General features: G+C 41.9%; 1 protein-coding gene across 12 annotated transcripts in view; it reads left to right on the top strand.

The window, feature by feature from the left end:
- Nucleotides 1–1,028, top strand: part of LOC128930704 (nuclear RNA export factor 2-like) — a 70,087-nt gene extending 69,059 nt beyond the window's left edge. For all 12 annotated transcript variants that reach the window (XM_078363325.1, XM_078363314.1, XM_078363316.1 and 9 more), the window contains 2 exons: nt 545–605; nt 755–1,028. In XM_078363325.1, the coding sequence (XP_078219451.1) occupies nt 545–605; nt 755–799 (106 nt within the window). In that variant the 3' untranslated portion in view covers nt 800–1,028. The remainder of the gene's footprint in view (nt 1–544; nt 606–754) is intronic.
- The last annotated feature ends 23,136 nt before the right edge of the window (nt 1,029–24,164 follow it).

Raw genomic sequence — 24,164 nt, 5'->3', positions numbered from 1 at the left:
ATGAAGCGTTCAGAACGGGCAGGTCCCCGGAAACGGAGAGCAGAGTAGTGGTTGCCAAGATCCGGGGAAAAGGGAGGACGGGGAGTCGTCTCTAACAGTTAAGGAGTTTCTTTTTGAGGTGATCAAAATAGTTTGGAATTAGATAGTTGTGATGGTTGCACAATCTTGTGAATATACGTAAAAGCACTGAATTGTACACCTTAAAATGGTGTGACTGCTACAGTACGTGCGTTATATCTCAATCAAAAAGAAACGTATTATTGAATTTCCACTTGTTATTTCTTGAACATCTTTCTTTACCAGTATGTATTAAGCTCCCTTGTTCATTTCAATACCCCTGTTTTTCTGATTGGGATTCTGGTGGGCATGAATGTCAGGGATAGGCGTTTTGGTTTTCCCTAGGCCTTTTTTCATGGTTACAAGAGTGCTCATATTGGTACGTGTGTCCCGGAAGAAAGGTAGCATAGAGTAAGTGTGGCATTGCCCGGTCGGCGTGCCTGTCCTGGGGCAGTAATGGAGAGCACCTGTTCTTCTGCCACCCCAGGTGCCTTCAGGACAATGAGTGGAACTACACCAGAGCTGGTCAGATCTTCACTGTGCTCCAGGTGAGGTCTGGGAATCAAGTGGGCAAAAGACGGCTGTCTCTGGGCCGTCAGGAGGGCCAAGAAGATGGAGTCCGGGTAGCATGGGGATGGAACTCAGGGCACCTGGCTCTGCTAACATCCCAACTCCTTCTTTTCTTTACTTCCTCTAGACCAAGGGCAAGATCCCAGTGGAGGCCTTCAAACAGACCCCCTGAAAGAAGCCCTTCCACGTCTTCTTTGTCTTCGCTCACATCCTCTTTGTTTCCTCTCTTCACCAGCCGAAGGCCATGCCCAGGAGCGGCATTGGAGGCCTGGCCGATCAGGAAGCCAAAGTTAACGGGCAGGCTGCAATGCCATAACCACCCGAAGAGCCACTTGCCCTGTGTATTTGCCCCACTCATGATCCCTGTTTATTTTCATAATAAAGAGTGACATTGCACGGTGTACGTTGTGTGCCCTGGATTGCTCTTCTCCTGCCCCAACCATGCGCCAGTGGGGCCAGGGCTGAAAGCCCTGCATAGCTGTTCGCCCCTGGCTGGCCTTAGCAGGTACATCAATCTGGCTTTCCTTCATAGGTAATTTTGTCAATAAACCCTGATGAGAAAGGACACACGCTCCTTCCAGAGACTGACCTTGAGAGACAGTGGAACCCTGCCAGATGCTCGATCTGAGGCCCACAGAAGCAGGCATGTTACCTTGGCACACCAGGAGCTTTCATCCACCGTCTCGACCCCTCCCTTTCCTGAAGGTGCACTATTCGAGGAGGAGCCTGAGGTCAGCACCTGCAGGGGGAAGAAGACTCAGCTCGTCGGCCCAGCGCACTCCTCAGAGAGCTGACATCGGGTGCTCCATGTCCATGTTCTCAACGGTGTTCAGCCATTTATTTTCACTTCTAAACAAACAGCAGTAGCATAGAATCTCACCTTATGGTCAGTTCTCAATGACTGGCATTTAGCAGTTGTTGAGAACTGACCGTAAGGTGGTCAGTTCCAAATTGCAGGCAAGAGTTGAGCGGGACATTTGCCCAATTTATTGCCCACACTTCTGTGATGCTTGCACATTAGACAATCAGCAGGCATACTTTTCAAAATTAAAATAATAGCAGTATGACGTTGTCAAGTCATAGTCCTATAAATTATGCCTCCACTTCTGTGTTTGGCATACATTATTTCCTACCACTTGTACCTTTCAGCTCTTTATGTACATGTACATTAGGGATCCGTATGTTGGAGTGTGAATTTCTTAAAACTAGGAACTAAGGGGATAGTTGTCATTACAAAAAGAATAATGCCCATCTTGTTCTTCCCTGTAATGCCTCAACAGTCAAAGGCAACCTCCCGTATCTCTCTAAGCCTTGGTTCTCTCACCTAGGGAGCAGAGATGCTAAGCACTGCTGTGCTTCTCAGCGTCATCTTGGGGCCTAGAGATGGTCTCACATGTTATTCATCAACCACAGTGCCTGTTCAACTCAGGATCTGAGAGCTGCCAGGGCTCCTTTGTGGGCAGGAACCATGGAACCCATCACATGGCCTCTCTACTTCCTCTATGTACATCATCAGGCTTCCACAGCCTTGACCTCCTTCTCTAGCCAGCTCAGATGCCATGGTCTTTCAGTCACTCATCCTTCTGCCACTTCCCAAGATTCCTGTGGTTCTATGCTCCCAGTAAATGCTAACTCTGAACACCTGAACTCACTCTCTTATCTCTTGAGCACTCTAGCTCTACACACACACACACACGCCCACACACTCTCTCCAAATTGTCCATTAGGACACAATCGTGGAAGTTTAAATTGTCAGGCAAAGTGTATGCTTCCCAAGATTATTTCTGAAGTTGAAGGGAGGACATATGAGTATTTGCATACATTGTTCCTGAGCATGTAAATTGACAGCCATTTTTTAGAGTCATTGAGAACAATTCAGTCATAAATGATTGAATAAACTTATACGTGCACATAAATATATATATGTACACATATTTTTATATAAAATAAATTATAATGCAGATGCAGTTTTATATCCATTTTAGTCAACAAAGTCATTGGCATAAAGGTATTTATGTCACTATGCTATAATTTTATATAGATAGTTCTGCAGTGATGACTTTATTCTTGATGTTTTTCATCCATGTGCCAATTGTGTGGAGTGTGGACTGGAAAGGCTGGTTAGGAAAGAAAGCAGCAAATGGCAGCCACAGCCAGGAGAGTCCAGCCACAGCTGCTGTGTTCATTTCCTTGGGCCTTGGCACACTCTCCTTAGAGATAGGGTGGCAGGGAAGCTGGGGCTGTGGAATTTGTAAGGCCTTATCCCTGAGAAGAGACATTATTTCCCATATGTTATTTGTTTTCCTGCCCATTGCTTATGATAGCATCAAGTTTATAGAAACCTCCAACAGGCTGTACTTGTTTTTAGAGTTTGGGGTCTCATTATGTTGCCCGGGCTGAACTCAAACTCCTGGGTGCAAACTCCTCTGCTCATACAGTACTTCAGCCTCAGCCTCCCAAGTAGCTGGGATTACAGTCACCCAGCAAAGTTGCACTTCTTTTTTTTTTTTTTTTTTGAGACAGAGTTTCGCTCTTGTTACCCAGGCTGGAGTGCATTGGCGCAATCTCAGCTCACCGCAATCTCCGCTTCCTGGGTTCAGGCAATTCTCCCGCCTCAGCCTCCTGAGTAACTGAGATTACAGGCATGCGCCACCATGCCCAGCTATTTTTTTTGTATTTTCAGTAGAGACGGAGTTTCACCATGTTGAGCAGAATGGTCTCGATCTCTTGACCTTGTGATTCACCCGCCTCGGCCTCCCAAAGTGCTGGGATTACAGGCGTGAGCCACTGCGCCTGGCCCAAAGTTGCACTTCTTACAAGGTTTGTTGGTGTGGGTGGGTAGTGGAGCCCTCCCTATCCTCATCAGAGCCAGGGAACCTCAGTGGAAGGAGTCCAGAAGCAACTGCAGGAACTCCAGGGTGAGTGATGCCCTTTTCTTTTTTTTTTTTTTTTTAAATTTTTTATTGGATTATAGGTTTTGGGGTACATGAGCAGAGCATGCAAGACAGTTGCATAGGTACACACATGGCAGTGTGCTTTGCTTTTCTTCTCCCCTTCACCCACATTTGGCATTTCTCCCCAGGCTATCCCTCCCTACCTCCCCCTCCCACTGGCCCTCCCCTTTTCCCCCCAATAGACCCCAGTGTTTAGTACTCCCCTTTCTGTGTCCATGTGTTCTCATTTTTCATCACCCACCTATGAGTGAGAATATGCGGTGTTTCATTTTCTGTTCTTGTGTCAGTTTGCTGAGGATGATGTTCTCCAGATTCATCCATGTCCCTACAAACGACACGAACTCATCATTTCTGATTGCTGCATAATATTCCATGGTGTATATGTGCCACATTTTTCCAATCCAGTCAATTATCAATGGGCATTTGGGTTGATTCCAGGTCTTTGCTACTGTAAACAGTGCTGCAATGAACATTCGTGTACATGTGTCCTTATAGTAGAACGATTTATAGTCTTTTGGATATATACCCAGTAATGGGATTGCTGGGTCAAATGGAATTTCTATTTCTAAGGCCTTGAGGAATCGCCACACTGTCTTCCACAATGGTTGAACTAATTTACACTCCCACCAACAGTGTAAAAGTGTTCCTTTTTCTCCACATCCTCTCCAGCATCTGTTGTCTCCAGATTTTTTAATGATCACCATTCTAACTGGCGTGAGATGGTATCTCAATGTGGTTTTGATTTGCATCTCTCTGATGACCAGTGACGATGAGCATTTTTTCATGTGATTGTTGGCCTCATATATGTCTTCTTTCGTAAAGTATCTGTTCATATCCTTTGCCCAATTTTGAATGGGCTTGTTTGTTTTTTTCCTATAAATCTGCTTGAGTTGTTTGTAAATTCTGGATATCAGCCCTTTGTCAGATGGGTAGACTGCGAAAATTTTTTCCCATTGTGTTGGTTGCCGATCCACTCTAGTGACTGTTTCTTTTGCCGTGCAGAAGCTGTGGAGTTTCATTAGGTCCCATTTGTCTATTTTGGCTTTTGTTGCCAATGCTTTTGGTGTTTTGTTCATGAAGTCCTTGCCTACTCCTATGTCCTGGATAGTTTTGCCTAGATTTTCTTCTAGGGTTTTTATGGTGCCAGGTCTTATGTTTAAGTCTTTAATCCATCTGGAGTTAATTTTAGTGTAAGGTGTCAGGAAGGGGTCCAGTTTCTGCTTTCTGCACATGGCTAGCCAGTTTTCCCAACACCATTTGTTAAACATGGAATCCTTGCCCCATTGCTTGTTTTTGTCAAGTTTATCAAAGATTGTATAGTTGTATGTATGTTGTGTTGCCTCCGGTGCCTCTGTTTTGTTCCATTGGTCTATATCTCTGTTTTGGTACCAGTACCATGCTGTTTTGATTACTGTAGCCTTGTAGTATAGTTTGAAATCCGGTAGAGTGATGCCCCCCGCTGTGTTCTTTTTGCTTAGAATTGACTTGGCTATGCGGGCTCTCTTTTGGTTCCATATGAAGTTCATGGTGGTTTTTTCCAGTTCTGTGAAGAAAGTCAATGGTAGCTTGATGGGGATAGCGTTGATTCTGTAAATTACTTTGGGCAGTATCGCCATTTTCACGATATTAATTCTTCCTAACCATGAACATGGAATGTTTCTCCATCTGTTTGTGTCCTCTCTGATTTTGTTGAGCAGTGGTTTGTAGTTCTCCTTGAAGAGGTCCCTTACGTTCCTTGTGAGTTGTATTCCAAGGTATTTTATTCTTTTTGTAGCAATTGCGAATGGCAGTTCGCTCTTGATTTGGCTTTCTTTAAGTGTGTTATTGGTGTAGACGAATGCTTGTGATTTTTGCACATTGATTTTATATCCTGAGACTTTGCTGAAGTTGTTTATCAGTTTCAGGAGTTTTTGGGCTGAGGCGATGGGGTCTTCTAGGTATACTATCATGTCGTCTGCAAATAGAGACAATTTGGCTTCCACCTTTCCTATTTGAATACCCTTTATTTCTTTTTCTTGCCTGATTGCTATGGCTAGAACTTCCAGTACTATATTGAATAGGAGTGGTGAGAGAGGGCATCCTTGTCTAGTACCAGATTTCAAAGGGAATGCTTCCAGTTTTTGCCCATTCAGCATGATATTGGCTGTTGGTTTGTCATAAATAGCTTTTATTACTTTGAGATACGTTCCATCGATACCGAGTTTATTGAGGGTTTTTAGCATAAAGGGCTGTTGAATTTTGTCAAATGCCTTCTCTGCGTCAATTGAGATAATCATGTGGTTTTTGTTTTTGGTTCTGTTTATGTGGTGAATTACGTTGATAGACTTGCGTATGTTGAACCAGCCTTGCATCGCCGGGATGAATCCTACTTGATCATGATGAATAAGTTTATTGATGTGCTGTTGCAATCGGCTTGCCAATATTTTATTGAAGATTTTTGCATCTATGTTCATCACGGATATTGGCCTGAAGTTTTCTTTTCTCGTTGGGTTTCTGCCGGGTTTTGGTATCAGGATGATGTTGGTCTCATAAAATGATTTGGGAAGGATTCCCTCTTTTTGGATTGTTTGAAATAGTTTTAGAAGGAATGGTACCAGCTCCTCCTTGTGTGTCTGGTAGAATTCGGCTGTGAACCCATCTGGACCTGGGCTTTTTTTGTGAGGTAGGCTCTTAATTGCTGCCTCAACTTCAGACCTTGTTATTGGTCTATTCATAGTTTCAGCTTCCTCCTGGTTTAGGCTTGGGAGGACACAGGAGTCCAGGAATTTATCCATTTCTTCCAGGTTTACTAGTTTATGTGCATAGAGTTGTTTGTAATATTCTCTGATGATGGTTTGAATTTCTGTGGAATCTGTGGTGATTTCCCCTTTATCATTTTTTATTGCATCTATTTGGTTGTTCTCTCTTTTATTTTTAATCTGTCTGGCCTGTGGTCTGTCTATTTTGTTGATCTTTTCAAAAAACCAGCTCTTGGATTTATTGATTTTTTGAAGGGTTTTTCGTGTCTCAATCTCCTTCAGCTCAGCTCTGATCTTAGTAATTTCTTGTCTTCTGTTGGGTTTTGAGTTTTTTTGATCTTGCTCCTCTAGCTCTTTCAATTTTGATGATAGGGTGTCAATTTTGGATCTCTCCATTCTCCTCATATGGGCACTTATTGCTATATACTTTCCTCTAGAGACTGCTTTAAATGTGTCCCAGAGGTTCTGGCACGTTATGTCTTCATTCTCATTGGTTTCGAAGAACTTCTTTATTTCTGCCTTCATTTCGTTGTTTACCCAGTCAACATTCAAGAGCCAGTTGTTCAGTTTCCATGAAGCTGTGCGGTTCTGGGTCTGTTTCTGAATTCTGAGTTCTAACTTGATTGCACTATGGTCTGAGAGGCTGTTTGTTATGATTTCAGTTGTTTTGCATTTGTTGAGCAGTGCTTTACTTCCAATTATGTGGTCAGTTTTAGAGTAGGTGTGATGTGGTGCTGAGAAGAATGTATATTCTGTGGATTTGGGGTGGAGAGTTCTGTAAATGTCCACCAGGTTTGCTTGCTCCAGGTCTGAGTTCAAGCCCTGGGTATCCTTGTTGATTTTCTGTCTGGTTGATCTGTCTAGTATTGACAGTGGAGTGTTAAAGTCTCCCACTATTATTGTGTGGGAGTCTAAGTCCTTCTGTAAGTCATTAAGAACTTGCCTTATGTATCTGGGTGCTCCTGTGTTGGGTCCATATATGTTTAGGATCGTTAGCTCTTCTTGTTGTATCGATCCTTTTACCATGATGTAATGGCCTTCTTTGTCTCTTTTGATCTTTGTTGCTTTAAAGTCTATTTTATCAGAGATGAGAATTGCAACTCCTGCTTTTTTTTGCTTTCCATTTGCTTGGTAAATCTTCCTCCATCCCTTTATTTTGAGCCTTTGTGTATCCTTGCATGTGAGATGGGTTTCCTGGATACAGCACACTGATGGGTTTTGGATTTTTATCCAATTTGCCAGTCTGTGTCTTTTGATTGGTGCATTTAGTCCATTTACATTTAGGGTTAATATTGTTATGTGTGAATTTGATACTGCCATTTTGATTCTAAGTGGCTGTTTTGCCTGTTAGTTGTTGTAGATTCTTCATTATGTTGAAGCTCTTTAGCATTCAGTGTGATTTTGGAATGGCTGGTACTGATTGATCCTTTTTATGTGTAGTGCCTCTTTTAGGAGCTCTTGTAAAGCAGGCCTGGTGGTGACAAAATCTCTGAGTACTTGCTTGTTCGCAAAGGATTTTATTCTTCCTTCACTTCTGAAGCTCAGTTTGGCTGGATATGAAATTCTGGGTTGAAAGTTCTTTTCTTTAAGAATGTTGAATATTGGCCCCCACTCTCTTCTGGCTTGTAGTGTTTCTGCCGAGAGATCTGCTGTGAGTCTGATGGGCTTCCCTTTGTGGGTGACCCGACCTTTCTCTCTGGCTGCCCTTAGTATTCTCTCCTTTATTTCAACCCTGTTGAATCTGACGATTATGTGCCTTGGGGTTGCTCTTCTTGCGGAATATCTTTGTGGTGTTCTCTGTATTTCCTGCAATTGAGTGTTGGCTTGTCTTGCTAGGTGGGGGAAATTTTCCTGGATGATGTCCTGAAGAGTATTTTCCAGCTGGGATTCATTCTCTTCGTCCCCTTCTGGTACACCTATCAAACGTAGGTTAGGTCTTTTCACGTAGTCCCACATTTCTTGGAGACTTTGTTCATTCCTTTTTGCGCTTTTTTCTCTGATCTTGGTTTCTCGTTTTATTTCATTGAGTTGGTCTTCGACTTCAGATATTCTTTCTTCTGCTTGGTCAATTCGGCTATTGAAACTTGCGTTTGCTTCGCGAAGTTCTCGTATTGTGTTTTTCAGCTCCTTTAATTCATTCATATTCCTCTCTAAGGTATCCATTCTTGTTATCATTTCCTCGAATCTTTTTTCAAGTTTCTTAGTTTCTTTGCATTGATTTAATACATGATCTTTTAGCTCACAAAAGTTTCTCATTATCCATCTTCTGAAGTCTTATTCCGTCATTTCGTCACAGTCATTCTCCGTCCAGCTTTGTTCCCTTGCTGGTGAGGAGTTTTGGTCCTTTCTAGGAGGCGATGTGTTCTGGTTTCGGGTGTTTTCCTCCTTTCTGCGCTGGTTTCTTCCCATCTTTGTGGATTTGTCCCCTGGTCGTCTGCGTAGTTGCTGACTTTTCGTTTGGGTCTCTGAGTGGACACCCAGAATGTTGATGATGAAGTATTTCTGTTGCTTGGTTTTCCTTCTACCAGTCTAGCCCCTTCGCTGTACGACTGTTGAGGTCCGCTCCAGACCCTGCTTGTCTGGGGTGCACCTCTAGTAGCCGTGGCACAGCGAGGGATGCTACCAGTTTCTTTTTCTGCTCTCTTTGTCCCAGGATGATGCCTGCCTAATGACAGTCTTTTGGATATAGAGGGGTCAGGGAGCTGCTTGAGGAGACAGTTTGTACTTTATAGGGGTTTAATTGCTGAGCTGTGCACTCTGTTGTTCATTCAGGGCTGTTAGGCTGCTATGTTTGATTCTGCTGCAACACAGCTCATTAAACAACCCTTTTTTTTTTCTCAAATGCTCTGTGTTGAGGGGTTTGGGCTTTATTTTTGGATGTCCGATCAGGTGTCCTGCCCAGCTCAAAGGCAGACTAGCCAGTGTTTGGCTGCCGAGGCTCCGCCCTGCTGTTGTGTGATTCGCGCTGTTCCTGCGGGCTCTGCTGTGGTCTCCGCCACGCCCTGCGGCGGAGTCTCTTCGTTGTAGCGTGTTGCCTCAGCAACGGCAGGCTGCGTCAGCAGTGGGAGTGTATCTCAGTAGGGACGGGTTGCCTCGGCAACGGCTGGCTGCGTCAGCAGTGGGCGTGTATCTCAGTTGGGGCGGGTTGCCTTGGCAACGGCTGGCTGCCTCAGCAGTGGGCGTGTATATCAGTTGGGGCAGGTTGCCTCCGTAGTGGTGGACGCCCCTCCCCCACAGAGCGTCTGGACCGTCTGCCCGGGATAGTTTGAAATCTCGGTTTTGTTCGTCCCACTGGGTATCCCAAGCGATCTGTCCCTGCAATCCCCTGGGCTGGGCTACTGTGCAAGTCTCCTTCAGTCTCAAGTCCAGCCCTCTCAAGTCTCAGGTTGCCGGTTCAACAAGGCACCCGGACAAGCGCGCCCTGTGGGGATTGCTGGGTAGGGCCGGCCGCCGCCGCCCCGGCTGCCTGGCGTCCCGTGTCTTTCTATACTTGGGAGTTTCCCCGTTCTGTGGGCAACAAAGATCAGTCTGGAAATGCAGCACTGACTCACCGTTTGCGAATTCAACGCGGGCTCCAATCCTGGGTTCGTGATGCCCTTTTCTATCTGTCTTCTCCAAGTAACTTTTGTGCCTTACCTTAGAATACCTCTGGCTCTTGTGTGTTAATCTGCACTCCTAATAGTTTGTCCCAGGACTTGCCTCTGAACTGATCCCCTTACCCCTAATGATAGTCAGGAACCCCAGGTTCCTGCCTGGGATTCCTGCCTATAGCTCCTGCCCTCAGCCCTAGTGCCTAATTGCTGCTGATCGTGGCAAATATGGATTCCATTAATCCTAGTTGTCTGCTCATGAGGCTTTAATAGCTTCATCCCCTTAATGATCTCAGAATCCTCCTCTATGCAGCACTCCTTATGATCCCACCCTCCTGTTACTCCTGTGCTGGAGAAAGCCAGTGGTTAGATGTGAACCTTTCTCCCCTTTGATGGCCATATCCCAGAGCAGAAACCTCAAACCTAGGTCACGCAAAGTTAGACTCTGTTCTTCACCCCCACCAAAATAAAATAAGATGGGTAGAAGCGGTATCTGGGTGTTCTTAGCACTCTAACCTGCATCAAAGAAAGGTGGTGGTGTAATAACAGGAGGGCACACTTTGTGGGAGCTTGGAGATGTGATTGTCTGTAACAAGGCCTTAAAATCTGCATTTGTAACAAGATCCCAGGTCTGATGGTTAATTTTGTGTATCAACTTAGGCCTACTTAAATAGGCCATGTACCTATCCACATACCCAGATATTTGGTCCAACATTATTCCAAATGTTTCTGTCAAGGTATTTTTAGATGAGATTAGCATTTAGATCTGTCGACTTTGAGTAAAGCAGACTACCCTACAGAATGTGGATTGGCCTTATCCAACCAGCTGAAGGCCTTCAGGAATGAAAAGATTTACCTCCCTTGAGGAAGAGGAAATTCTGCCAGCAAATTGCCTTCAGACTTGAACTGCAGCTCCTCATTGGGTCTCCAGCCTGCCAGACTTCCCTGCAGGCTTTCCAGGCTCCACATTCACTGGAGCCAATTCCTTAAAAAGTACACACACACACACACACACACACACACACACACACACCTTATTGGTTCTGTTTCTTGGTAGATCCCTGGCTAATATACTAGGTAATACTGAAGCTACTATTTCATCGATCACACTTTGAGCAGCAAGAAACTAGAGAATGTCGGCATGTGGGTACATGGCCTCATCTGTAATCATGGTAATTTCAGCATTGTTTGTAAGAGCAAAACTATAGTAAAAGCAAAAATGTCCATCACCATTAGTCAAAAAAATACATTGTGTTTCATTCTTACAGTGGAATATTCTATAGCCATGAAAATAAATCCCTTAGACCTATAAGAATAAGACTATATATACATAAGAAAAATGTAATTTCAGTTCATGATCATATGGAAAATAAAGACACCTACAGTATGAAAATTCATGCATTCAACATATATAATACTTTAAGAATGCTTTTATTCACGATAAAATTATAAAGCAATTTATGGAAAATATAAACGCCACATTCTGGTTATGAGTTCCATTTGAAGAGTAAAGGAAGGACAACTGAAATGACGGGATGGGCTCAAACATTTGTCAAGTTTATTGCTTAATCTGGGTAGTAGATACACAAGTGTTCACTTCATGGCTCTCTATAAGATTTTGCATATTTGATGTGTTGGATAAGTAACAAAAATTTTAGAAGCCTAAAGTTTATTCTATCACAAAAGTATACTCATTTTACCAAATGATTCAAATGATTAAAATACAGTTAATCATAGAGAAGAAAATATCAATAACCAGGAATCCCATTGTCACTGGAAAAAAAAAATGTAACGTTTTCCTGTGGTTTATTTTTTTATATTTGGTTTGCTTGCATACGTGCGAATATATTGCATGTATATTGCAGTGACATTTCATAGAACTGTGATATATACATAATTTTGGGGGCTTTATTGTTTTGTTGATGTTTTAATTAATATTAAATAATTTACCATGGGGACAGTATTGAACTTTGATTTTTATTGAACCATCTACAGATACATTCTCATTTCTTTAATCAGGCATCTTAATGCACTGGTTAGAAATGCCAAATCTGTTATATATTAAATAATGTTACATATCTGGGACTGCTACTGAGCTTTTATAGTCTTCCTTTAAACTGTATGTCAACTAGTTTGTTCCCAACACAGATGAAGGCGCAGCACCACAGAACAATTACATTGCCTGGCAATGCAAACCTCATTCACACAACTCTCTTTTTGGATGGTTGGGAGGAGTAAGAATAAATACATGAATGATGCAAATGCATATTCATCACTAGAAGATGCTGGACATTTGCTATGGTTTGTCTCCATGTCCCCACGTAAATCTCAGGTTAAATTATTATCCCCAAGTATCGGGGGTGGGGACTGGTGGGAGATGATTGGATCAAGGTAGCAGATTTCCCCCTTCCTGTTCTCTCTTGATAGTGAGTGAGTTTTCATAAGATCTGATGGTTTAAAAGTGTGGCACTTTGTCTCTCCCTCTCGCTCTCTCTCTCTCTCTCTCTCTCTCTCCCTCCCCCATCTCTCTCTCCCTCCCTCTCTCTCTCTTTCACTCCTGCCACCAAGTTAAGACATGCCTTGCTTCCCCTTTGCCTTCCGCCATGATTGTAAGTTTCCTGAGGCTTCCCTAGCCATGCATCTTGTACAGCCTGCAGAACTGCGAGTCAATTAAACCTCTTTTCTTTATAAATTACCCAGTCTTGGATAGTTCTTTACAGCAGTGTGAAAACGGACTAATAGATCATTGTTCTGAGTACTTTCAATGCAACAATCCATTTAATCCTCACCTCAACTTTAAGGAGCAAGTACCATCCCAATTCCCATGTAGCACAAGAAGAAAGTTGAAATTCAGATAAAAGAAATTGCCTACTCAAGATTAAGTGTCTCTCAACTAAAGGGCAATTCCACATGTACCTCACTCTACAAGCCCAATGCTCACAACCACTGTTTCTGTATTGAGTCTTCTTCTCTGTTAGAGCTGAGGCCAGCACAGGAGGAGGGACTCACCGAAGTTCCTGTGGTTCAGCATGGATGCCAATATTGATTTATTCACATTTATGCTCTTTTCTTTTTTTTTGAGACGGAGTTTCTCTCTTGTTACCCAGGCTAGAGTGCACTGGTGCAATCTCAGCTCACCGCAACCTCCACCTCCTGGGTTCAGGCAATTCTCCTGCCTCAGCCTCCTGAGTAGCTGGGATTACAGGCACGTGCCACCATGCCCAGCTAATTTTTTGTATTTTAAGTAGAGATGGGGTTTCACCATGTTGACCAGGATGGTCTCGATCTCTTGACCTCGTGATCCACCCTCCTCAGCCTCCCAAAGTGCTGGGATTACAGGCATGAGCCACTGCGCCGAGCCAGTACGATATTTTCTTTATCCACTCATCTATTAATGAACACTTAGGTTGCTTCGAAATCTTAGCTATTGTAAATAGTGCTGCAATAAACATGGGAGTGCAGATATATGATCAATATACCGATTTCCTTTCTTTTGAGTATATGCCCAGAAGTGAGATTACTAGATCACATAGTAGCTCTGTTCTTACTTTTGTGAGGGAATCTCCAAACTGTTCTCCATAGTGGTTGTACTAATTTACATTCCCACTCACAGTGTACAAGGGTTCCCTTTTCTCCACATCCTTGCAAGCATTTGTTATTGCCTGTCTTTTGGATAAAAGCCGGTTTAACTGGGGTAAGATGGTATCGAATTGTTGCATTGCAGGTGGTTTCTTTCCTTTCTTTCTCTTTTTTTTTGAGAAGTCTCATTCTGTTGCCCAAGCTGGAGTGCAGTGGCGCGATCTCAGCTCATTGCAACTTCCACCTCACAGGTTCAAGCAATTCTCGTGCCTCAGCCTCCCGAGTAGCTGGGACTACAGGCACACACCATCATGCCTGGCTAATTTTTGTATTTTTAGTAGAGACAGGGGTTTCCTTATGTGGGTCAGGCTGGAGGCTGGTCTTAAACTCTTGACCTCATGATCCACCCTCCTTGGCTTCCCAAACTGCTGGGATTACAGGTGTGAACCACCGTGCCTGGCCACTTTTTTTTTTTTTTTGACAGAGTCTTGCTCTGTAACTGATACAGAGCAAGTGGGGACATTTTAACATTGTTGGACATCTGACAGAACATTTTAACATTCTGGACATTTTAACAATGTTGATTCTTCCAATCCATTAACATGGAACATTCTTCCAGTTTTTTGTGTCCTCTTCAATTTCTTTAATCAGTTTTTTATAGTTTTCTTTATCTCGGCTCACTGCAACCTCCACTTCCAGGTTCAAGCAATTCTTGTGCCTCAGCCAGCAGCTGGGATTACAGGTGGGTGCCATCACACTGGCTAATTTTTGTATTTTTAGTAGAGATGGGATTTCACCGGGTTGGCCAGGCTGGTTTGGAAATCCTGAGCTCAAGTGATCCATCCACCTTGGCCTCCCACAGTGCTGGGATTACAGGCGTGAGCCACCTCGCCCAACCTATCATTGTCGCTTTTATTTGCATTTCTCTGATGATCAGTGTTGTGAGCACCTTTTCATAAACCTATTTGGCATTGATATGTCTTCTTTTGAGAAACATCATCAGATATTTGGCCTATTTTATAATTGGATTATTAGATTTTTTCCTATAGAGTTGTTTGAACCCCTTATGTATTCTGGTTATTAATCCCTTATCAGATAATTAGTTTGCAAACATTTTCTCCCAACCTGTGGGTTGTCTCTTCACTTTGTTGATTGTGCTTTGCTATGCAGAAGTTTTTTTAAAAAATTATTTTATTTATTTTTAATTTTAGTTGATGTAATCCCATTTGCCCATTTTTCGTCTGGTTTCAGGGTACTACTCAAGAGGCTTTGCCCACTCCAATGTCCTAGGAAGTTTCTCCAGTGTTTGCTTTTAGTAGTTTAATAGTTTGGGATCTCAGATTTAAGGCTTGAGTTCATTTTGGTTTGATTTTTGTATGTGGAGAGATAGGGGTCTAGTTTCATTTTTCTGCATATGGATATCCAATATTCCCAGCACCATTTATTGAAGAGACTATCCTTTCCCCAATCTATGTTCTTGACACTTTGTCGAAAATGAGTTCACTGTAGATATAGGGTTTTATTTCTGGGTTGTCTATTTTGTTCCATTGGCCTATATGTCTATTTTTATGACAGCATCATGCAGTTTTTTTTACTATAGCTCTGTAGTATAATTTGAAATCAGATAATGTGATTCCTTCAGTTTTATTCTTTTTCCTCTTGCCTAGGGAAGCTTTGGTTATTCTGGGTCTTTTGTGGTTCCCTATAAATTTTAGGATTTTTTTTTCTATTTCTGTGAAAAATGTCATTGGTATTTTGATGGAGATTGCATTGAACCTTTAGTTTGCTTTGGGTAGTATGGATATTTTAACAATGTTGATTCTTCCAATCCATTAACATGGAACATTTTTCTAGTTTTTTGTGTCCTCTTCAATTTCTTTAATCAGTTTTTTATGGTTTTCATTATAAATATCTTTCACTTCTTTGGTTAACTTAATTCCTAGGTATATTATTTTATTTGTAGCTATTGTAAATGGGATTATTTTCTTGATTTCTTTTTCAGATTGTTCATTGTTGCTATATAGAAATGCTATTGACCTTTGTATGTTGATTTTATATCCTGCAACGTTACTGAATTTGTTTATCAGTTCTGATAGTTTTTGGTGGAGTCTTTAGATTTTTCTAAATATAAGATCGCATTTTCTGCAAATCAAGATAATTTGACTATTTCCTTTCTGATTTGGGTGTTCTTTACTTCTTTCTCTTGCCTGATTGCGATCACTAGGATTTCTTTTATGATATAGTTTGGATCTCTGTCCCTACCAAATCTCATGTCTAAATGTAGTCTCCATTGTTGGGGAGCGGTGGGTCCTGGTGGAAGGTGATTGGATTTTAGGCATAGATCCTTGATGAATGATTTAGCACCATCACCTAGGTGCTGTTTTCATGATAGAGTTCTTGTGAGATCTGATTGTTTAAAAGTGAATGGCACCCCCCTCTTTCTCTTTTGCTCTTGCTCCTGCCATGTAAGATATGCCTGCTCATGCCTACTTCTGCCATTATTGTAAGTTTCCTGAGGCTTCTCCAGAAGTGAAGATACCAGCTTCATGCTTCCTGTACAGACTGTAGAACCATGAGCCAATTAAACCTCTTTTCTTTATAAATTACCCAGTCTCAGGTATTTCTATGTAGCAATATGAGAACGGACTAATACACAGTACTATGTTTAATAACAGTGGTGAAAGTGGGCATCCTTGTCATGTTCCCCATCTTAGAGGAAAGGCTTCAGTTTTTCCCCATTCAGTATGATAAGAGCTATGGGTCTGTCATATACGGCTTTTATTATGTTGCAGTATGTTCATTCTATCCCCAGTTTTTTGAGGGTATTTATCAAGAAGGGATGCTGAATTTTATCAAATGCTTTCTCAGCATCAATTGAAGTGATCATACGGTTTTGTCCTTCATTCTGTTGATATGATGTACCACATTGATTGATTTGCCTATGAACCATCCTTGTATCCCACGGATAAATTCCACTTGGTCATGGTGAATGATCTTTCTAAAGTGTAGTTGAATTTGTGTTGCTAGTATTTTGTTGAGGATTTTTGGATAAATACTTATTAGTGATATTGGCTTATATTGTTTATGTGTCTTTGTCTGGTTTTGGTATCAGAGTAATACTGGCCTTGTAGAATGAGTTTGGAAGTATTCACTCCTCTTTTATTTTTCAGAAGAGTTTGAGTAGGATAGGTATCAGTTCTTTTAATATTTGGTAGAATTCAGCAGTGGAGCCATCAGATCCTGAGCTTTTCTTTGCTGGGAGACATTTTATTTATGGCTTCAATCTCATTACTTGTTATTGGTATGATCACATTTTGGATTTTTTCCTGGTTTAATCTTAGCAGGTTGTATGTGTCTAAGAATATATCAGTTTCTTCTAGATATTCCAATTTATTGGCATGTAGTTGCTCTTAGTAGCCACTAATGACCCTTTGAATTTCTGCAGTATTAGTTGTAATGTCTTTTCCTTTTCATCTCTGGTTTTATTTGACTTTTCCCTCTTTTTTTTTTTTTGGTTAGTTAGGGTAAAGTTTTGTCAGTTTTATCTTTTCAAAAAACCAACTTTTCCTTTCATCGATCTTTTGTATTGTTTTCTTCATTTTAATTTCATTTATTTCTGCTCTGATCTGTATTGTTTCTTTTCTTCTACTAACTTTGTGTTTGGTGTGGTCTTGTTTTTCTAGTTGTTTAAGATGCATCATTAGGTTATTTTAAGTTTTTCTTCTTTTTTGATGTAGGTGCTTATAGCTGTAAACTTCCCTCAGTACTGCTTTCATTTTTTCTCAAAGGCTTTGGTGTGTTGTGTTTCCATTATCGTTTGTTTCACAAATTTTTAAAATTTTCTTCTTAATTTCTTCATGGACACACTGATCGTTCAGGAGCATATTGTTTAATTTCCATGTGTTTGTATAGTTTGCAAAATTCTTCTAGTTATTGATTTCCAGATTATTCCATTGTGGTCAGAGAAGATGCTTGATGTTATTTCAATTTTTGAATGTTTTAGGATTTGCTTTGTGACCTAACATATATCTGCCCTAAAGAATGATCCGTGAGCTGAGCAAAAGAATGTATACTCTTCAGTCATTGGATGAAACATTTTGTAATATCTATTAGATTCATTCGTTCTGTGGTACAGATTAAGTCTGATGTTTCTTTGTTGATTTTTTTTGGTCTGGAAGATCTGTATAATGCTGAAAGTGGGGTGTTAAAGTCTCCAGCTATTATTGTATTGAGGCCTATCTGTTTTTACTTCTAAAAACATTTTCTTTTTATATCTGAGTGTGCCAGTATTGGGTGCGTATATATTTATAATTGTTATATCTTATTTCTTCATCCATTCAACCAGTCTATGTCCTTTGCTTGGAGAGTTTAGTCCATTTACATTCCATTTCATTATCAATAAGTGAGGATTTACTCTTGCCATTTAGTTATTTGCTTTCTGGTTGTTTTGTGGGCTTCACTTCCTTCTCTCCTTTATTTCTGTCTTCCTTTCAGTGAGGGTATTTTTCTATGATCGTAGGATTTAGCTTATTGCTGTTTAATTTTTTTGTGTATCTGTTGTATGTTTTTCATTTGGTGTTACCATGAGGCCTGGAAATACTATCTTATAACCCATTGTTTTAAGCTGATAGCAACTTAACTTTATTTGTATAAACATAGAAATAAACAAACAAAAAGAAAACTGATAAAAACTCTACACCTTAGTTTTATTCCCCCACCTTGCTTTTACCTTTTTGTTGTTTCTATTTATATCTTGTTGTACTGTCTATGTCTTGAAAACTTGTTGTTGTTATTATTTTTGATTGGTTTTTATCATTTAGTATTTCTACTTAGGCTAAGAGTAGTTTACACACCACAGTTTCAGTGTTATGATATTCTGAGTATTTCTGTGCACTTCATATTACCAGTGAGTTTTATACCTTCAGGTGATTATTTATTGCTCATCAATGTCCTTTGCTTTCTGATTGAAGTGCTACCTTTAGCATTTCTTGTAGGATAGCTCTGGTATTGATGAAATCCCTCAGTTTTTTTTTTTTAATTTTTTTATTGGATTTTAGGTTTTGGGGTACATGAGCAGAGCATGCAAGACAGTTGCGTAGGTACACACATGGCAGTGTGCTTTGCTTTCCTTTTCCCCTTCACCCACGTTTGGCATTTCTCTCCAGGCTATCCCTCCCCACCTCCCCCTCCCACTGGCCCTCCCCTTTTCCCCCCAATAGACCCCAGTGTTTAGTGCTCCCCTTTCTGTGTCCATGTGTTCTCATTTTTCCTCAGTTTTATTTTTCATGTTTGAAGGATATTTTTGCTGGATATACTGTTCAAGGGTAAAACCTTTGTTTCTTTAGCACTTAAAACGTGTCATGCCACTCTCTCCTGGCCTGTAAGGTTTTCACTGAAAAGTCTGCTGCCAGATGTATGTTATTTGTTTCAGAGCTCCATTGCATGTTGTTTCTTGTCTCTTTCTGCTTTTAGGATTTTTTTTTTGATCTTTGACCTTTGGGAGTTTGATAATTAAATGCCTTGAGGTAGCCTTCTTTGATTAAATCTGCTTCGTGTTCTATAACTTTCTTGTACTTTGATGTTGGTATCCTTCTCTAGCTTCAGAAGTTCTCTGTTCCTGTTCCTTTGAATAAACTTTCTACCCCATCTCTTTTTCTATCTCCTCTTTAAGGCCAATAACAGGTTTGCTCTTTTATTTTTTTGATGAAGTCTCACTCTGTCACCAGGCTGGAGTGCAGTGGCATGATCTCTGCTCACTGCAACCTCCACCACCCAGGTTCAAGCAATTCTCCCACCTCGGCCTCCCGAATAGCTGGGACTACAGGCATGCACCACCATGCCCAGCTAATTTTTATATTTTTAGCAGAGATGGGGTTTCGTCATGTCGGCCAGGATGGTCTCAATCTCTTGACCTTGTGATCCTCCTGCCTCGGCCTCCCAAAGTGCTGGGATTACAGGTGTGAGCTACCATGCCTCGCCCAGATTTGCTCTTTTGAGACTATTTTCTAGATCCTGTAGTTGTGCTTCATTTATTTAAATTCTTTTTTCTTTTGTCTTCTCTGGCTATATTTTCAAATACCCTGTCTCCAAGCTCACTAATCCTTTCTTCTTCATCATTCATTCTGATATTAAAGGACGCTGATATATTCTTCAGTAAGCTAATTGCATTTTTCAGCTGCAGAATGTCGGCTTGATTCTTTTAAATTATTTCCATCTCTTTATTACATTTATACGGTAGAATTCTGCATTTCTTCTCTGTGTTATCTTGAATTTCTTTGAATTTCCTCAATCCAGCTGTTTTGAATTCTCTGTCTGAAAGACAACTTGTCTCTTTTTCTCCAGGATTGGTCCCTGGTGCCTTATTTATTTTGTATGGGGAGGTCATGTTTCCCTGGATGGTCTTGATGCTTGTGGATATTCATCTGCATCTGGACATTGAAGAGTTAGGTATTTATTGTATTCTTCACAGTCTGGGCTTATCTGTACCCATCTTTCTTGGGAAGGCTTTCTGGGTATTCAAAAGGACTTGGATGTTGAAGAGACTCTTTTTCTCTTCCCTTATTTTCTCTAAAACAGAGAAACAGAGTCTCTCTCTCTCTCTCTCTCTCCCCCCCTCTCTCTCTCTCTCTCTCTTTCTCTCTTTGTGCTGAGCCTTCAGAAGCTAGGGGTGAAGTGACACAAGTGCACCTGTGGCCAGCACCACTGACACTTTCCTGGGTCAGACCTGAAGGCAGCGCAGCACTGGGTCTTGCCCAAGGACCTCTGTAACCATTACCTGGCTACCACTTATGTCTGCTCAAAGCCCTAGGGCTCTACAATTCACAGGTGGCAAAGCCAGCCAGGCTTGTGTCCTTCCCTCCCCTTCCCATAGGCAGAGAAGCCTCACTCCATGGTCACTGCCACCACAGGCCCATGGGGGAGTACTTCTAGATTACCATCAATGTTCACTTAATGCCCAAGGGCTGTTCAGTCAGCTTATAGTGAGTGCTTCCATGCCTGGGACTCATCCTTCAGGGCAATGAACTCTCCTCTGGCCCAGGGCAGGTCCAGAAATGCTGTCCATGAGCCAAGGCCTGGAATCAGGGACGCTGAGAACCCACTTAGTGCTGTACTTCCAAGGACCAAGCTTATATCTAAGGTGCAAGAGAAAGTTCTCTTATTTATTTATTTACTTTTTATTATTTATCTATTTCTTTTCTTTTCTTTCTTTCTTTTTTTTTTTTAGAAACAGGGTCTCACTATGTTGCCCAGGCTGGAGTGCAGTGGCTATTCACAGGCAAGATCGCACCACTGATCAGCAAGAGAGTTTTGACCTGCTCCGTTTCCGACCTGGGCTGGTTCACCCCTCCTTAGGCAACCTGGTGGTTCCCTGCTCCCAAGAGGTCACCATACTGATGTCCAACTTAGTGTGGACACTCGATTCGCATAGCGCACTACAGACCAAAACTCCTGGGCTCAAGCGATCCTCCCACCTCAGCCTCCCAAGTAGCCGAGACTACAGGCATGCGCCACCATGCCCGGTGAGAAAGTTCGCTTTACTTTTCTCTCTGCATTTCTCAAACAGATATAGTTTTTCACCATAGCCACCACAGCTTGGAATGTGCTGGGTCTCTCCTGAAACCTGCACATCTCGGAACCCAAGACCCACGGTGTACTTTCTGGGTATTGCTGTTGGTTATTCGGGGACCCAGGGCTCTTTAGTCAGCAGGAGATGGGTTCTGCCAGGACAGAGTCCTTCCCTTCAAGGGAGTGGGTTTCCTGCCAGGACAGAGTCCTGCCCTTCAAGGGAGTGGGTTTCCTGCCAGGACAGAGTCCTTCCCTTCAAGGGAGTGGGTTTCCTTCTGGACCATGGTGTGTCTAGAAATGTCATTTGGGGAAGCTAAGTCCTGGAATAAGGGTCTCATAACTCTGCCCAGTGCCCTATCCAGTGTCTGAGCTCATATCCAAGATGCAAGACAGTCTCCTTTACTCTTCCCTCTCCTCTACTGAAATAGAAGGAAGGGTCTCTTTTAAAGTTGTGAGCTGTGCTGCCTGGGGTTGGAGGTTGCGTGGCACAAGCATTCACTTAGCCTCCCTGGCTGATGTCTCAACAGGTCACATGACCCTCAGTCCTCTGGCTCTGGGCCTAGTTCAGCACTAGAACTTGCCTAGGAATTGGAGTCCTTATGGCCTAGACTGCCTTTCAAGTTTATTTAGGGCCCCGGAACACTTTAGCCTGTGGTGACAAGGCCTGCCAGAACTCAAGTTCTGACCACTGGAGTGGGTAATTTCCCTCTGGCTAGGGATGGGTTAAATGCTCCTTCTGTGGGCAGGCATCAACTGAGTTCAGCCTGGCTTTGCTTTCTGCTATGACAAGGCATGACTGAGTTCAATGCTAAGTCTCACAGTCACTGCATTCTCCCTCTCCCAAGTACATGAATTTTTTTCTCCATGCCATGTGGCTGCTGCCAGGGGATGGGGGAAGGGTTGCATTAGCAATTCATGATGGTCTTTCCTACCCTCTTCAGTGCCTCTTTCAGTGATATAAAGTTAAAACCAGGTACTGGGAGTGCTCACCTGATTTTTGGTTCTTTTGAAGGTGCTTTTTTCGTGTAGATAGTTGACAAATTTGGTGTTTGTGTTTGGGAGACGATCAGTGGAGCCTTCTATTCAGCCATGTTGCCCTGTCCTGCTCTATGTATGTATTTTGACAGATGAAGACATAAGGACAAAATGAGCTTCCCAGAGAGCATAAATGAATACAACATTTACTCCTGATGCTAATCTAGAAAGTCCAAAGAATGAAAGGAAATCCTACCAAATCCTTTAAAAGGAACGTAATGTTTTTTTCCTTCAACCCTATGTCAACCTAAAATAAGCAAAAAGATCACAATCTAGTTTGGGAGTTTATGCAAGTGAAAAGGTTGGGGACGGCCTGCCCAGGAAGCACAGATTCCAAAGAATGCAAGTCAGTGTTCCAAAGAGTAGAAGTTCAAGATCATTTATATAGATAAGGTTCAGGGAAGTTTAGCAGAATTTCAGTGTCTTTCTATGGAAGGCTTAACTTATGGTTGCAATGATACCAATCGTCGAGGTGGTCTTCTTCTTGCGAGAAAGGTATATTTAACAATCCACAGTGAAGACCTAACTGCATGGAGTACCTGTTTGGGGGTGTTATCTGATCTGAGTTAGATGCAGGACAATAAAGGAGGCAGTCTATAACAAAGATCAGTGATTGGAAGGGGGAAGTCTAGTCTCTGGTCTTTCCTAGTTATTTACAGAGCAAGAACAACGAAGAAGAGAGTTAATCTGTAATCTCTTGATTTCTTCTCCAAAACAAGGCATTGACACTTATCTAAATGTAAAGTTATCATATAATGTACAAAATACTGTTTATTTTCTTTTTTCCTGTTAAATTTCCAAAGGTTCTCCATGACATGGTTGGCTGGTTTTTGTTGTTGTTGTTTTTTGTTTTTTGAGATGGAGTTTCACTCTGTTACCTAGGCTTGAGTGCACTGCTACAATCTCAGCTCACTGCAATCTCTGCTTCCCGAGTTCAAGTGATTCTCCTGCCTCAGTGTCCCAAGTAGCTGGGATTACAGGCATGCACCACCACACCCAGCTAATTTTTGTATGTTTGGTAGAGATGGAGTTTCGCTATGTTGGCCAGCCTGGACTCGAACTCCTGACCTCAGGTGATCCACCCTCCTCGGCCTCCCAAAGTGCTGGGATTACAGGTGTGAGCCACTGTGCCCAGCCAAGCTGTTTTTTTTTTTAATTACGATTTTTTTTTTCCCAGAAAGGAGGCAGTAGGGAGGGAGGGAACTCACATTGAATGAGCAACTACAACACACCAGTTACTTTAGACAGTTTTCTTATTTAATTCTTACTACCATCCTGAAAATAAAGTACTATTATCACCATTTTACAGATGAGGAGATGACCAGTTAGAAAGGTTAGTTTTTTTAGGATCACTCAACTAGTGAGTGGAACAGGAAGGACTCAAGTCCAGGCTTTGTTTAACTGTGGTGTTTATTACGGTACTTCATTTTGAGATGGTGTGCTTTCAAGATTCAGGGTTAGGTCGATTTGAACTCGCTAAATTATAGAGTTCTTTTTTGATTCAATGCCAAAATGAATATAAATCTTTACCATACTTTCGTGACACAAAAATAGTATTTGTTATTATGAAGGGCCACTAACATTAATACCCTAAACTCCGTGGCTCTAAGTTCCTAATTGCTCAGTTTCAGTAAATTCAATGTTCTATAGACCCATGCTTCTCAAACTGAAATGTGTAAACAAATCACCTGGGATATGTGGTTAAAATGCAGGTGCTTATCCAATAGGTCTTGGGGTGGGGCCTAAGCTTCTGCCTGTCTAATGTCTAACAGGCTTTCACGTGGTGCTGATGATGCTTGTCTTGAGATCACAGTTTGAGTAACAAGCCTGTGGAGTAGCAAGACTTAAATACTCTTGGAATGTCTGGGTTGCTTCCAGCGGTCTAAGAATTTGTAGTTTCGGACAAGGATGGCCAGCTGAGCTAGAACTCTGAGGCTTCTGGTGACAGCCGTTTTACAAGGGTTCTCCTCTACACCAGAACTCTACTTGTGGTACTACTTCTATCTCCTGTATATGAGTGGATTTGAAAATTTGCTATGCCAGGTATTACTGGATCTGCATGCTATTGCAGTCCC

Source organism: Callithrix jacchus, chromosome X (assembly GCF_049354715.1).
Source record: "Callithrix jacchus isolate 240 chromosome X, calJac240_pri, whole genome shotgun sequence".
NCBI classification, from domain to species: domain Eukaryota; kingdom Metazoa; phylum Chordata; class Mammalia; order Primates; family Cebidae; genus Callithrix; species Callithrix jacchus.
Note: the sequence above shows the minus strand (reverse complement) of the source record. Positions and strands in the feature narration are given on the sequence as shown.